Source organism: Prunus dulcis, chromosome 6 (genome assembly GCF_902201215.1).
Source record: "Prunus dulcis chromosome 6, ALMONDv2, whole genome shotgun sequence".
Lineage (NCBI taxonomy): Eukaryota > Viridiplantae > Streptophyta > Magnoliopsida > Rosales > Rosaceae > Prunus > Prunus dulcis.
Genome location: NC_047655.1, coordinates 3,612,798 through 3,628,293, shown reverse-complemented (window position 1 = coordinate 3,628,293; position 15,496 = coordinate 3,612,798). Strand labels below are relative to the sequence as shown.

At 38.7% G+C, this 15,496-nt stretch overlaps 3 protein-coding genes across 10 annotated transcripts; 2 read left to right on the top strand and 1 right to left on the bottom strand.

The window, feature by feature from the left end:
* Positions 1–81: 81 nt before the first annotated feature.
* LOC117632224 (transcription initiation factor TFIID subunit 15b) lies at positions 82–4,012 on the top strand. Of its 3 annotated transcripts, XR_004586439.1 has the most exons (7): positions 82–399; positions 493–607; positions 824–1,547; positions 1,954–2,104; positions 2,188–2,263; positions 2,664–2,898; positions 3,015–4,012. XR_004586439.1 is itself a non-coding variant. In XM_034365660.1 (6 exons), the coding sequence occupies exons 1-6, from the start codon at positions 147–149 to the stop codon at positions 2,797–2,799; spliced, it is 1,422 nt and encodes a 473-aa protein (XP_034221551.1). In that variant the 5' UTR covers positions 82–146; the 3' UTR covers positions 2,800–4,012. The 3 variants fall into 3 exon arrangements, 2 of the variants coding, with proteins under 2 accessions (XP_034221551.1, XP_034221550.1); XM_034365660.1 differs by having other exon boundaries at positions 2,697–4,012; XM_034365659.1 differs by having other exon boundaries at positions 2,664–4,012.
* Positions 4,013–4,744: 732 nt separating this feature from the next.
* LOC117632227 (protein FLC EXPRESSOR) lies at positions 4,745–6,975 on the bottom strand. Of its 2 annotated transcripts, none has more exons than XM_034365664.1 (4): positions 6,381–6,975; positions 6,026–6,198; positions 5,800–5,885; positions 4,745–5,071 (listed from the first exon to the last, which is right to left on the bottom strand). In XM_034365664.1, exons 1-4 carry the CDS (start codon positions 6,851–6,853, stop codon positions 4,979–4,981), a joined length of 825 nt encoding a protein of 274 aa, XP_034221555.1. In that variant the 5' UTR covers positions 6,854–6,975; the 3' UTR covers positions 4,745–4,978. The 2 variants fall into 2 exon arrangements, with proteins under 2 accessions (XP_034221555.1, XP_034221557.1); XM_034365666.1 differs by lacking the exon at positions 4,745–5,071 and adding an exon at positions 5,126–5,437 and having other exon boundaries at positions 6,381–6,870.
* Positions 6,955–14,250, top strand: LOC117632225 (protein DOUBLE-STRAND BREAK FORMATION-like). 5 transcript variants are annotated; one of them, XR_004586441.1, is made up of 7 exons: positions 6,955–7,082; positions 7,177–7,384; positions 7,573–7,716; positions 8,219–8,405; positions 9,322–9,519; positions 10,115–10,167; positions 13,807–13,826. XR_004586441.1 is itself a non-coding variant. In XM_034365661.1 (7 exons), exons 1-7 carry the CDS (start codon positions 7,045–7,047, stop codon positions 14,179–14,181), a joined length of 1,128 nt encoding a protein of 375 aa, XP_034221552.1. In that variant the 5' UTR covers positions 6,955–7,044; the 3' UTR covers positions 14,182–14,250. The 5 variants fall into 5 exon arrangements, 3 of the variants coding, with proteins under 3 accessions (XP_034221552.1, XP_034221553.1, XP_034221554.1); XR_004586440.1 differs by lacking the exon at positions 13,807–13,826 and adding an exon at positions 13,448–13,510; XM_034365661.1 differs by lacking the exon at positions 9,322–9,519 and adding an exon at positions 13,448–13,570 and having other exon boundaries at positions 13,807–14,250.
* Positions 14,251–15,496: the final 1,246 nt, after the last annotated feature.

Here is a 15,496-nt window from a genome sequence, read left to right as displayed (position 1 = left end):
TAAATTAACATGAGTTTGAGTCAAAGTCAGCCAAGACAAAAATCTCTTCAGGACTTACCTATAAATGAAGTAGAAGCCCTCGCGTGGAAATATCTTAAAATCCGAGTCTTACCCTAATCTCTGTGTCTCTCTCTCAAACCTAGATCATGGCTGGGATGTACGGTCAAGAGGGTGGCGATGGCGCCCCTCCGCCATATGGATCCAGCGGCAGTGGTGGCTATGGTGGCTCTGGAGGCTACGGAAGCGGTGGTGGAGGCTATGGAGGTGGTGGTGGAGGTGGAGGATATGGAGGAGGTAGTGGTGGTGGTTATGGAGGTAAGGGCGGCGATGGAGGTGGTTACGGCGGTGGAGGCCGTGGTGGACGAGGTGGTGGAGGTTATGGCGGCGGTGGTGGTCGAGGTAAATACAGAAAAGTTCTTTCCTTTGTTCGGTCTTTCTAAATTTTTTTAATTTGGTTTGATTTTAATTTGAACTTTTGAGTTTTGATTGCAGGCGGAGGATATCAAGGAGGAGATCGCGGTGGCCGAGGTGCCGACCGTGGTGGTGGTGGCAGAGGTGGCCGCGGTGGCAGCGGAAGAGATGGTGATTGGCTTTGCCCTAACCCAGGGTAAACCCTTCCTCTTTTTCTCCCTCTCCTCTCTATCTGATCTATATAGGTTTTTTTTTTTTGTTTTTTTTTGTTTTTGTTTTTGCGTATTTAATTTGATGGGTCGTTGATTTCTAACATTGAAAGCTTTAGAATTCAGTTGACATTTCTTTATCTATATGTTTTCTTTATTGCATATGTATCTGTGGTTTTTGAAATTGGTATGGTTGTATATAGCTGTGGGAATTTGAACTTTGCAAGAAGAGTTGAGTGTAACAAGTGTGGAACGCCCTCTCCTGCGGGTGGCGGTGGTGATCGTGGCGGCGGCAGTGGCGGCGGCGGTTATAATAGGGGAGGAAGTGGTGGGGGCTATGGTGGTAACCGTGGCGGTAGAGGTGGTAATTATGATGGGGGTCGAAGTAGTAACTATGAAGGAGGTAAAAGTAGCAGTTATGATGGAGGCAGAGGGGGTAATTTTGATGGTAGAGGTGGAGGTGGTAGTAGAGGTGGTTCTTATGGCAGTAACCAAGGAAGAGATGATGGTGGGTACGGTCAGGTTCCTCCACATGCGCCGCCGTCCTATGGTGCAGCTGGAGGCAATTACCCACCATCTTACAATGCTAGTTATGGAACAGATGCAGTTCCTCCTCCTACAAGCTATACTGGTGGGCCTACATCATATCCCCCATCCTATGGTGGTCCTGCGGGTGGTTATGCTGGTGATGGTCCGGGTGATGCAAGGAGTGGTGGCCGAGGTGGCCCTCCTGCTAAATATGATGGTGGTTATGGTGCCGGTGGTCGAGGTGGATATGGTGGTGCTGCTACGGAAGCCCCAGCTAAGGTGAAGCAATGCGACCAGAATTGTGATGAAACTTGTGACAATGCTAGAATCTACATATCAAACTTGCCACCAGATGTTACTGTTGACGAACTGCAGCAGCTTTTTGGAGGCATTGGACAAGTAAATCCATACCTACTTCTGAACATAGTGAATCTGAGTATTTTTAAGTTTGAATTTAGATTGGTTCTTTTGTATGTGGTATCTGTCATTTCAATCTAAATTATGTTGCCTCTGAGTTTCTAGCTTGAGAATAGCAGTTCTCTTTTCATCTTATCTTATCTTGATAAGGATGTCATGATGTGCTTTCATTGATTTACAACAGTTCGAAGATACAATTTTTTTTTTTTTTAAAAAAAATCCTTGTAATATATGGTAAATTTGTTTAGAAACCTTTTTTTCTTGGGCATCCATGTGAAATAATGAGTTATGGACTGTCTGTTGTAGTACGAAGTTAAATTCCCTTGTCTGTTCCCAGAAGTTGGTTATACATTTATGTGGTTAGCTTATGCTGAGTTATTGTTTTTAGGTGGGAAGAATCAAGCAAAAACGTGGCTATAAGGACCAATGGCCATACAATATCAAAATATACACAGATGAATCGGGAAAAAACAAAGGCGATGCATGTTTAGCATATGAAGATCCGTCTGCTGCACATTCAGCTGGTGAATTTTACAATGGTAACAATTTTTCTTTCATCTGCATGGTATGAATCATGATGATGTCAATATAATTGTATTCTAACTGGGTATTGTGCTTATAGATTACGAGTTAAGGGGCTATAAGATCAATGTTGCGATGGCAGAGAGGTCGGCACCTAGGGCTCCGCTTGACCAGGGGTATCTATCTAACGACTGTTTATATAATTTAACTGGTGATTGAAATGAGTTCCATTTGTGTTGTTCTTGTGCTATGTTGGCTTCTCACATCGTGGGCAAAAGTCAGCAAGCCTGAATATGAATCCCAGATGCTTTATATTTGCTTGTTTGTTTTATAATTTGTACTTTTTTCTTCTGGCTAACCACCGAAGGTATTGATTAATTCAATTGGAGTGTTCTGTTAATGAGGGTTATGTTGTGATTTTTGAATGTGGTTTAGAGTTGGTTGATTTTCTTTCTTGGTTTTGTCGATGCTAGTTTGTGTGATGATTTATTTTAACTGGGGAGAAGTCTCTTTGCACCAAGGAGTTTCTGGTTTTCTGACTTGATTCTTGTGCAAATAATTTATCTATTTTTTCAGGCGGCATACTGATTTATTTTTCTGTGCAAACAGCGGTGGTAGAGGTGGATATGGGGGCGGTGGGCGCAGGGATAATTATAGAGATGGTGGACCTGATAGACATCAACATGGCGGAAACCGTGCACGTCCTTATTGAGAGAATTTCCCAATCAAGCAGAATTTATGTAATGAGAATTGTTGTCTGATGGTTTTTGTTGTATTCCGTTGGAGGGTTCTTTAAACTGGAGACTAAGAGGTAGGTTGTTCACTAACCCTGAGCAAGGCCTCTGTCCTCCTGTATTACTTTACCTACAACCTGGAGGGTTTTAATTATAGGCATGGGATTGATTTAGTCGTGTGAATGTTTTTTAGAGACAAGTGGATAATCTCCAAATTGCTTGCTGCTAAGGTAGGTTGATATTTTCAGGTGAGTGCTGCTCTTTCATAACCATTATTAACACTTTTTTGGAGATTTGCCCAGCTTTGGATCACTGGGTTCTTGATTGCATCGGATCATTTAATATATATGGCTCAGATGCAAGCATAAATAGAAGCATGTGAAATGCATGGTCATGATTATGATGTATACATTCATTTCTGACTGAAAATTTGACACCTTTATGAATAATGGCTGAGGTTGCTTAACTTGCCCTCTCTAGAGGGCCTAGATAAACCAAAATCTGTTCTTGCCCATTATTCTCATGTGGCTTGGATTTTATATTGTAATGTACTTATGTTTGGATGTACCAATCATTAAATTGGTGGCATGTTATATTAGGTGATGTGTAATGTAATACACTTAACCTTTAGGTCCAGGTACAGGACTGGTTTAAATTGCTAGCTTGTTACTCGGTATAAGTTTGCAATTCTGTCAGCTATCTAAGCATTTAGTGATTGAACTGAAGTCATTGGAGTATACTAGTGGAGGATATTAGTAACACTATATCGATGTTTGAAAAACTGTCCACATTGAATAGGATCTGCTATTTTGATTTGACATTTTGATCATGTGGCGCGGAGGCTCGCCCTTCATTTGTCATTTCCTCCCTTGTGTTGCTGATCAGTGCGTGTTGTCATCTGGCCTACTTTCTTTGGTGGTTTGGCGGCAGTTCTTTGAGACTCCTTATGTTGAGCAACTGCTGCTGTTATTTTATTCTAGGCTTGAAGCCTCTGTGCCAACATGAAGATAATTTCTTCTTTGTTTCAATTTCGTTCTAGGGTGGCTTGTAATGACTTGGCTAGATCAGTCGGACGAAGTCAAGTAGTTTGTCTGTGGCGGGAGGTTTTATATGATATTGTATAGGAGCGTTTGATTGCGCTTTGTAAATCCAAAACAATTACGATTTCGTATAAAACTTTATTTTGTCGAATGCGTTTTCGTTGTTTCTTTGCTTTGTGTGAAGATTTACCTATGTTCACCGAAAATTTATTCAAATTATGAAAACAGATACATAAATCCCCTGTATTCCATTGCGCCTGAGCGTGCAAAAGAATGACCAGATCGTGATTCATGAAGAGTTGTTTGTGTTTAGTTGATTGTGTGATGGTGAAAAAAAAGAAAGAATAATGTTACCTTTATCACATTTGTATGTCACATTCTCTGTGACAGATGAGGTATATAACCACATTAATTAAAAAGTGTCAATAAATTATTTTAAAAAAAAGAAAATGTTAAATTAGTTTTAATTAATGTGGTTGTAAATATTATTTATTACATAAGATGGTATGAGAATGTGGTTACATAAGATAGTATAAGAATGTGATATACAAATGTGTAAGAGTAGCATTACTCGAGAAAAACAGTGTGTATTAAAATTGATGGCTTTGTATTGACCGAAATTTTTTTAGATGGCCGTGTCAAGGTGATGAAGGGTGGTTCAATTGAAATTGATGACAAAATTTTAGATTTTAATATCAATAAATATTATAATACATAGACAAGTTATATCTCACGTCCTATGTGTCCTTGTCCCTTCATCCATTTGTGTTTGCAGATTAAGCATTTTTCTTTTCTTTCTGGTTCTTACCAATTGCTTCCCTTGTCATATCCCCATGGTGATGACTGGTCACTTCACGAGAGAAAAGGAGCTAAAAATTTGATGTAAGAGGGTTGGAACTAGGTAGATTGAAAATAAAAAGCCAAAAAGCCCAAGAGGGAAGCAAGGGAAATGCAGCGCCACTAATTCAACTGCATATCAAATCTTGCTATTGCTCATGTAATTGCTGCCAAAACCTTTTGGGAAGTCGAGATAATTTACATTTCTGAACAACTATAATCATTGGCAAACGGAAGAGCAGAGTCTGATCTCTGGTCATCTAAACGCCTGCCAGAATTCTCATCCCATATCGTGCCTTGGTTGCATGCCATAAGAAGCATGTGGCATTGGTACAGAACCATATGGAGTGGCAGCATCAGCACCACCCTGGGCCTGAAAATGCAGAGGTCATATATGCATGTTCAAGGATCATTTGAACGAAAAAGGTTTAAAAGAACGAATTTGAAGTTTGATAATAGGACTAGGGTTGTTTGGAAGAGTAGATACAACGTATTTAAATTAATTCAAAAAGTACATATAATGGAACATTTTAAGTATACAGGATCGTCACAATTCATATATTTCTTCCATTTCTTGCCATACTAATACAAATGTTTATGTTTCGCTATTCCATGTTCGTCCCATTGTTGTCAAGTCTGGGAGTAAAATGTCTAACAATGCCATAGAATTGCTGTTATCTTGCTACAGTTCACTAACTCTGAAGTGCAACAGATTGCCGCGAACAGAACTGGGTGAACACTTCAAGTTATAAAAAGAAAAGAAGAAAAAAAATAAAAAAATCCTTGTTAATATCTTCTGATTTCAGGGTTCAACACAGCACAACTTCCTTCTAATATTCTTCGAATTTCGAATTACTCTAAACCATCTAGCACCTATTTGGTCTCAAGAAAGAAATGACGGCTGAAGTCAGATACTTTCTGATCAAGATAGAACAGTTTTCATGCCAATCTTTCATGTTATTATTTGTACTAACTCCATATTTTGGAGGTCTAACAATTCTTGCACATCTTTTCCAATGATTTTAATCTACTGAGTAGCAACAAACACAAGAGTGAGAGTGATATGAGGAAAGCATCAAGAAGCCAAGGGCATACACATACCTGATGCAGCATGCCATAGGGGTCAGGGTACGCGTTTCCTCCATATACCATTTCAGGGTCGCCATAGGTTGCAGGATATCCTGGACCTGCATAAACACAACCGAAAAGTCACTAAAACTCATACATTGTATTTGGGTTAGTGAGTTTAAAATAGGAAGTTTACATCAGAATTCACAACCATAGCTCAATGGAAAGAAACAAGATGAAGGTGAAGGAATAAAATTACCTGGGTTTGCTGCTGCAGCAGCTGCTACTGCTGCCCTTGCTCTCTTCTCTGCATTGGCCAACTCCCCATGAAGTTTTTCAATCTCATGAGCCAAGGCAGCCATGGTTTTCTCCATTCCCCGCCGGTGCTCAAGGTTTTTAGCTCTGGTTTTCGTTTCATTCTCAATTGCAACCCTATGCATCACACAAAAAAAGATTGAATTTTTATGTGCACAATTTCATAAAATCAAATAACAAAGAATTCAAAATCACCTTCCTTTCTGTAATTAATACTTGTTGTTCCCTAATAGCAGGTAAATAACTAAATAAATAATTCATAATCTACACAAATTCTCCTCAAAGAAATTCAAAATTACCTTCCTTTCTTAATCTCCTGCTGGAAGGTCTCAATATCGGCTTTAATGTCTACCACTCGCTTCGACTCGGACCGAGTTTTCGCAACCTCTCCTTCAATCGATTGCAACTCGGCTACCAGCTCCTTGCGCACGGAGCCGAGCTCCTGAATATCGGCTCGGGTCCGAGCCAGCTCGGCGCCCATGGAGTCGATGGTGCGAACCTCGGCGTCCAGCTTCAACGACCTGTCGTAGACCTCGCGCACCTCGGCGTCCCTCTCGGCTTTGGCTTGACCGGCGACCACCGACAGGCGGCGGAGGTCGTGCTGAGCCGCTGCCAGGTCCTGCTTCAGCGCCACGTGGGTGGCTGCCAGCCGTTGATTGTCTACGAGGAGGGCCTGGATCTCACGGTGCTGGAGGCCGATACGGTCCTCCAGCGCCGTTGTGTTGGTCAGTACAGGAAGCCGGTGCAGCTGCCGAAGGTCTCGTCCCGCCATATCTCTCGACGTTAACGATTAATCGGCGGGACGGCGACTCTGTGACTGTTACAGAGAAACGAAGAGAGAGACTTTTGCTGCTTTTTGGTAGTGCTGGGCCTAAATGGGCTCATGAGATAGGTCCAATGAGGCCCGTGTCAGCTATAAATTCAACTCAAAAATGAAATTCAGAAAATCATTTTCCCGCCGAAATGTCAGAGATCTTTCACTCACTTGTCTTGAACAAAAGGTCTGTTCTTCTTCTCCAATCTTCTTCCTCTCTCTCTCTCTCTCTCTCTCTCTCTCTCTCTCTCTCTGGTGTTGAAAGGCTTGAGATTTTGCAGGTTCGACGATGCGACGCTGCGAGTATTGGAATCAGCGTTAGTTTCCAAGGACGTGAAGTCGTCGATAGAGGTCAGGTCCGGCTTGAGGCAGTTCCTGGGGTCCGAATCTCTCTCCGTTCTTCGAGAAATTTCCGAGAAAAGTGCCGAGGAGAAGCTTCTGGTTCTTGAATTTCTCGTTCGCTCCTTCGCACTTGTAGGTGATGTTGAGGCAAGTCATCTCTTTTGTTGATTATCAAGAACTTAATTTCCCGGCGCAACTGCTTCTAATTTGAACTTTTTTGAATGTTGATTTGCTGAAATTGGTGATTTTTATGGACCTAATTAGCTAATAATTGTGATCGCCAGGTAAATGCTTATTGTAGTTAAGTAGTCTGTGAACCGGTTTTTTGTTTGCAGAGTTGCTTGGCTTTGAGGTATGAGGCTTTGCTTTTGCGGGACCTCAAGTCTGCGACTAATCCATGGCTGCAAGTTCCGTATACAGAATGGCTAAACTTTGCTCACCAGTCAAAAGATAGTGGTTTCTATTCTGTTGCAGGAAGGGTGAGTGTGATCGATCATCATCTTCATCACTATCATTATCAGTTTTCTTATTTCTTAACTTTTTCAGTTAAAAGAGGGCTTTTTGTGTGGAAAGTTGTGTTCTGATTTTGAGATCATCATGATTGATTTAGTAGCCAAGTCTGTAATCAATTCCTCGATTGGGTTCGAGATAACAGTGAGAAATACAAGTCCATCTAGATTGCTTGATTTAGTATCTAAGATTTGTTATGATTTCTGTGGATTGCTACTCATATCTAGAATGTGCTGGTACAACAAATCATAGGTCCGCTGCTATATATAAAGCTTATTTTCTATTAGATGGAGATGGATCAGATATTCAAATCTATTGCATCTGTGTAACTGTTCATTTCACATGTAATTAACTCTGTGTTTTTTCTACTTATTTTCTCCATCTTCTTATTGTGGTATGAAGTCGTCTAGCTAGACATCATAAGCCTTTGTGGTTTTGTATGTTCTGATATAAGCTTGTTTTTCTTCGTAGGCATGTGAAAATGCATTGGTTTGCTTTAAGAGGAAATGTGCTGAAGACCCAAAAACAGATGAAGTTTACGTTATGAAGAAATCTACTGAAGATGCAAAAGCAGATGGAGTATTTGAAAATGTGCAAGTTATTGAACAGATAAAGAGACTCAAGGATTGTGCCATGGCATCTGCTTCTTCCCACTCTGGTATGTATTATTAATTGTTTTAATTTTCTTTAATACTAATGTTAAACCAGATTCAAAGTTTGTAACATATATGCCAGAGTATCTGTTGAAGTCAATTTGAGACAGTGAGTTAATAGTAATATCCACAATCTACTGTGGTTGGTTACCAAGCTTCCTACTTGCTTAGTTATTTGAGGTCATAATGCTAAATTGGGTGCCTTAACATGTTAAACTGCAGCTTAACCTATTTGTGATATGAGGCTACTTTTTTCAGACCATTATCCCCGATAAATAGGTAATAGGTTGTATTCTGCAGAAACAAACCTCTCGTTTTCATCATATAGTAGTAATGTAATGATATGGCAGTATCAGCTGCACCTCAACTACTATAGTAGTGTACTTACTCCTGTTTAAAATCAAATCATTGATCTTATGTGAATCCATAATTTCCATATAAAATACTCCCCATGCTACTGCGTCACATCGAAGGGCATCAATTTATTATGACCTGTGTGGGAACCATACTACATCTAAATCAGAAAGCATACAAAAAATCGTCCAAAAAAAGGAAAAAGAAAGCATACAAAAACGAACATCAGTACAAAATTCTGAAAGATATGTGATAGACTTGTATCTGCTGTATAATAAGAAGTATAAATTTGGGTGAACTGACTGTCTAGCTATACTCTGTAGGCCCAGAGCTTGAGATATCTCATGAGCTTAGGCTTTAAGATTATGCTAGTAACTTTGAAGCTCAGTAGGAAAAGACAATATCGTAGTTCAATGACCACATGATGTAGTCCTCCTTGGTGATTTGTCTAGATGACTTTGTGACTCATCTTTGGTAACTGAGATTTGTGTTAAGAAACTTATCAATGGCATTTGGGATTTGTTTGCTATAGTTTGATCATGGAAAATTATGTTTGCTCATAACCAGTTCAGGCGCAGACAGCAGACTACTTGAAAAAGAGACAAAAAGAAAAGAGCATGGATTGTTCTTCAGTTTGCAAGGACACAAAACCTGTAGCTAGCATTTTGTTCAGAAACGGAATAAAAAAGCGTAATCTACGAAAATTGAATGAGAGTCGAAGCTTGTCCAGGATGACTGATGGATCAAAGCCTAGTTTAATTTGAGGTCATTGCCAACATCTTTGTGCTTATGGAATTTTATTGATTGCATATTGGATGGGAACCCTGAAGTTCAATAGTAAGATGAAGACTATAATGAGATGTGCTTGTGTGCAACAAAGAAAAGCCAAGCCAGTTGTGTTGGGTTGTCATTTTCCGACATATATATTGAAACGGTCAAGTTAAGGTGGATGTTAAATCCCCTTGGTTGAGCCCATATTGTAGCTTTGTAGAACTTGACTGGAACAAGACTTTCATACATTTCAAACTTTGCTAGTCCAATGCCGCCTGTAGCCAAGTACCAAATTCGGTTCCTAATTCTTACTTACCCAATATGAAGGGGAAAACTTGCATGTTCCTATCTCTCTCATCACGTGACCAATATTCCTATCTTACAGATCACGTGATGTGTGAGATAAGAACAGAGTGGGAACCCCTTGAAGGGGAGTTTTTGTCCATAGTAAGAAGATGAAGACCAAAGTTAAAGCTAAAGAATATCAAACCAAATGGGGGAAACATTTTTCTTTTCTCATTTCAAGATCACATTCACATTGGTTTTCTCTAGCTTGGAGTTTTTATGCATCAGTCTGGTCCGATCGCAGGTACCCAGATGGCATTCTCAAGCCGGCTCAATTTTAGGGCCAAAGGACAAAAGGTACTCATACTTATCTGTCCTTTTCCCTTTGTTTATTTATTTTCTATATTTTCTGTGCATCTGTATAGTTATTTTGGCCATGGTCTTTTGGGTACTAATTAGAAACTTGAAATGAACATATAAGTAGCTAACGGCCAGCGTGGCCCAGCTTGTACTAACCGCTTTATTTATTTATTTGTCAAAGTTTGGAAGGGAAAGAAAGTAAATTCACACACATGATTATTATGGGGGCTTGATCTTCAGAGAAGCACACACGGGTGTTATAGGGTCTTGAACTCAAGACTACTTAGAAACACACCAAAAAATCTGTGCCAATTCAACTAACACCCCAGCAGTATCTGCGGCTTTATTTTCACCCCAATATTTTCATTGTATTGAGTTGATCATAGTGGTAAACGGTCGCATTGGAAATCCAACACCACTCTTTCAAGCAATTGAATTTGAGGTCAGTAGTAGCCATTTGAACTCCCCCACTGTCGAGGCTGCCATTTTCAAAGATGGCTTCTTCTAATATCATCCACAATCTTATAGAAATTAGAATATTAGAAAGATTAGAAAACCATGCATATCTCAAGAATCGAATCTTCCATATCACCAAGCAAGTGCATTCAATGTTTGCATCGGAGGTTGCATGTTTTATTTTTCTCTAAGTTGGTGAAAGATGTCTGTTTTTCCTCTACTTTATTCATTAGCTTAAAATATACAAGTAAAACAAAAAAGTTTACATAGATCTCACCGTCTAGAGCGTAGAAGTTTTTCTTCTTCCTAGAGCTTAGGGGTTTGAAACTTCAAACTGAAAACTGAAACTTACATATAAATAATATAATATATAAAATACGCGTTTTCTGATAAGAAATTCAACAATATGGCCCCCATTTTAATGTTAAAATAATGTATGAGAGATAAGATGAGAGTCTAATTGAAAGCGTAGACTTGGTTTTTAATTTATATATATATATATATATATATATACACACACATATGCTGCCATGACAACTAGGGGAGGAGAGCTGTTTTCCTCGGAACAAAAGATTAGAAGCTTGGAATCATGTGGAGAGCATTAAATGCAATAGAGTGAGAATTGGTCTTAGGGTTTCACAATTGCTATTGTTTTAGTTTCAATCTCTCTCGAAATGGGTTTCCTTTTAATAAATTCTTAAGCCTTTGCTTCATGTCGGATCTCATTAATTTCTTGGTAGGGGTAATATTATCATATATATATATATATATATGTGGTTATTGATATTAGTAATATAATGCATACATGCATACATGTGATGATGATGAAGATTTCAAATCAAACAAAGTCTAGTACTCTGGTCACTGCTGTGACGTGTTAGTGGATGGTTTTGCAGCCATGCACTTCTCTACATATATCTGACCCTATGCTAAATCAAAGTACACAACTTGTCTTTTGAATCTTATTTGCGGAGATGGGAGTTTTTAATTCAAGCACTTAAGTTCTCTGCATATTTCTGACCTTTTCCTTTCTTATCATTTCACTAGTTTTTAGTTGATTAATCATAACACAACGTGTGCCCTAGGAAAAGCATGTTTATTATCATTATTATTGGTATGTATAGTCATGTTATTTTCAATACTTGCCATTTGGTCTCATGCTCGTATACAGTGACAGAGTCAGAAATTTTATCAAGAATGGTCAATTTTAAATAAGAAAAATGGGAGTCACTTGTTATAGATAAGAGATATTCGAAAAATAAAGAAAGAAAAGAATATAAAAAGCAAAACACACACATGTCACACATATAGCAGCAAGTAAAGAAAAGGGAAAAGTGAGTAAATTCAAAATCAATTAAGCCAATTGGCGACACATAAGACAAACTCATCTAAAGATCAGGTGTCTCTTGTGGGCCTTAATTGGCTGCGCATGCTCATGTACATATACAAGTTAGAAGATAAACGAGTAAAATGTGTGACAAGTCATTTGTATTCAAATTATGAAACCACTAGCAACTTCGACCAAAAAAATGAAACCACTAGCAAAACTATGCAGAATTTGAGGATGCTAAACATTTTTTCTACGGAAAAAGACAATTTCATGTGTCTTTAACTTTATTGAAGATAAGTACTGTGTCCTAGGAACACTATCATCACTGTTGTGACAACCAGGTAACAATGCGTGTCAAAATTGATGTTTGATTTAAATGTCACTGAGATTCTTAAATAAAGCTAAGACATGTTCTAGAAATGGTAGTTTTTTTTTTCCCGGCATGTAAAGAATATTTGTAGTTTGGTCAAGACTGAGGACGACATCGTCGACATGTATAGCTGCATGAAGAAAACAAGAAAAATAAAACCCACAATAATTGTTATATACATAATAAACTAAATAGAAATCTATATTGAGGGAGGTGTTGGGGGCTGTGAGAGAGAGAGAGAGAGAGAGAGAGAGAGAGAGAGAGAGAAGTTAGAAATGTATGTTTCCATGTGAATGTCCGGCAACAAACATTCACGTTGAGTCCATCTCTCTTGGTGTGTTGGTCCCGGTTAGGGTTTAACATTGGTTTCATGTTGTATTTACTATAAAACCCTAATAATTAACTAACCCTTTTTCTCTCCCCTAATCAATGGCTTTTAAATTATCTCCAATTTAATATTCGTGTTCCATAAAATTAATCACATTTTCATTGTTCCCCTTCTCTTACTCGTTTTTTGCTCAAACCCATACACAGTGCAGCACAAGCTAGAAAAAGAAGAGTCAAACCAGAACGTGAGAAGTACATAATTACAACTGCATGGCTTTTGCCAACCTATGTGCATGTACATGTACATATATAAATATAAATCATACCTTTCACGCGCCAAGGCGGTGGACAACTAGCAGAAGAATCTATTCCCCTGCATAAAATGCAAGTAAAATGACCTAATTGCCCTTGCCAATCACATCTCAAAACCATGGCATTGTTTGCTAGAATTGTAATTTTCACACACGAAATTGCTAGTTTGTCTAGTTGGGAATATCCAGATTCCAGTGTTTTCAAGTCTATGCATTTGATTGCCGTTGTTTAAATGTGTTGATATTATTTTAATGATGAAGCATGTGGGAACCATTCTTACCCTAGGCGGCCAACCTTGAACTAATATAAATATGCAATTTCAGCTCTCTGGCTTGAACACTACCAAGCTCTTCCTTTTTGCTTTTGGTTTTCTCTACGAGTAGTACTTCTAGCTTTGCTTAATTACGTACAACTTCAGAGAAAAAAACTTTCTTTTTTGAGTGAAATTAATGGGGGGAACTTCTCCATGTGCTTCTTGCAAGTTGTTGAGGCGCCGCTGCGCCAAGGACTGCATCTTTGCCCCTTACTTCCCTTCTGATGACCCTCATAAGTTTGCCCTTGTTCACAAGGTCTTTGGTGCTAGCAATGTCAGCAAAATGTTGCAGGTTTCTTTTTTTCCCTCTCTCTAAACGTCTGATTAATTCTAAGAGAAACGCTATCTACACTTCTTTCATGCACTCCTGTGAAAGAGTACTACAAATAACATCGCCATATAATGACAGTGTTATTTGCACTCATCCATAGGAGTGCATAAGCACAAGTGCAGAGTGTGAATAAAGTTCCTCTCAATAGATAATTATACATCTACTTGTGTGTTGACTTATTATTCTCTGATAACCAGGAGCTTCCGATTCATCAAAGAGGAGATGCTGTGAGCAGTTTGGTTTATGAAGCAAATGCAAGAGTGAGAGACCCGGTTTATGGCTGCGTAGGGGCAATATCTTTCCTGCAGAACCAAGTTTCTCAGCTACAAATGCAGCTTGCTGTGGCTCAGGCAGAGATACTCTGCATCCAGATGCAGCAGGAGCCTGTAGCCTTACCCAACCAGATAGATCATCAACATAATCATCATCATCAAGATCATGATCATGATCAGAAGTCCCTTCTTTTATCCAACAGTGACTTCAATAACATTCCACATCAATACTTCAGCAGCTTTGCTTCTTCTAGCAATGTAATCCAAGACCCTCTTAAAAGAGAGTCTCTCTGGACTTGATTTGCTTAATTAGCTATCATCATCATCATCATCATCATTAATCAAAGTACTGTCAATCCATCTTTCCAATACAATTTCCTTTATCTTTGTTTGATCATAATTATTTAGCCTATTTCTGTGTGATTCCCATGTGCACGTATGTGTGTGCGTGTGAAAGAGAGAGAGAGAAGAGAATGATATCTGGAATTCTGGGTCAACCCCTGCATGTGGGAGATGGAGTAAAGTAGGGGTTTAAAAAGGCTTCTTTTTCTTACCATAGACGTCAGCTTGTAAATCTATCCCAGTAGCCCTATTTGACTAGTATTTTGTTTTTGTTTTTGTTTTTTTCTTTTTGCGACAATCCCATTTTGTAAGATGACTAATGTTTTATTAATAAATCTCAATTACAATAGAACTAAATAAAATGGTAAGTAACAAAAAACCTAATTAAGTAAGGAACTAAAATTCTATCTAAATAAGGACTCGCAAACAAAAATAAATTATATATACATGTGAGAATTTCCTTGGAATCTAAGTGTCATATCTCAATATTCATATGAAAAAATTTTGGTGGCTAGATTTAAACTAGATTATTTCAATTAAAATAGTTATTTGGCGAATTTATAAATGTTGAGATTGCACGTATTAAATTGGACAACGTATTACGTCGTACAAGTCCAATCTAAAAGAATATGACTCTAAGAAGTCACTGGAACTCAATTATAACTCAATGCAGGTCGAGCCACCAAATGAGGTCTTTATTCCTAGAATAGTAGTGGACAAAATATATATGTATGTGTACATTCTAGGCCAAGCATATTTTTTATACCATATCTGACCAGACCCACCCACCAGGGTTCAAAATCGGCAGGGATTAGCCTTCGACAGTCTCACTTGTCGATCCAGCCCAATGAAAGCACATGTCGTGCCACTTCCATTTAGGGACAAATGGCAGCCCTTTGAGCGACGTCAATAGTCCCATATCGAAGTAATAACCCAAGGTGCTTCACCTCTTTCCTCTATAAATAAGGCACTCTTGCCTCAATGTACTGAGTAATAGTAACTTGGCACTAATACCCTTATTCTGTCTAATTACTTACTCACTTCATCCTTAAACTAACTTCAGTATAAGAGAGTCTTCGACCAATATCACACCGATACCTAAGATGTTATCATTGCACTCTCTCTGTCTCTTAGCAGATCCATTTTGTACTTGTCGTAGGACTCACGCGACCAAAAGCAGACCCACCTTTAAGTTGTATTCATCTTCGGACATCAATACATATGTTTAAAGTACCCAAACTAATTTGAATTAATATTTGATGGCTCCTATTTT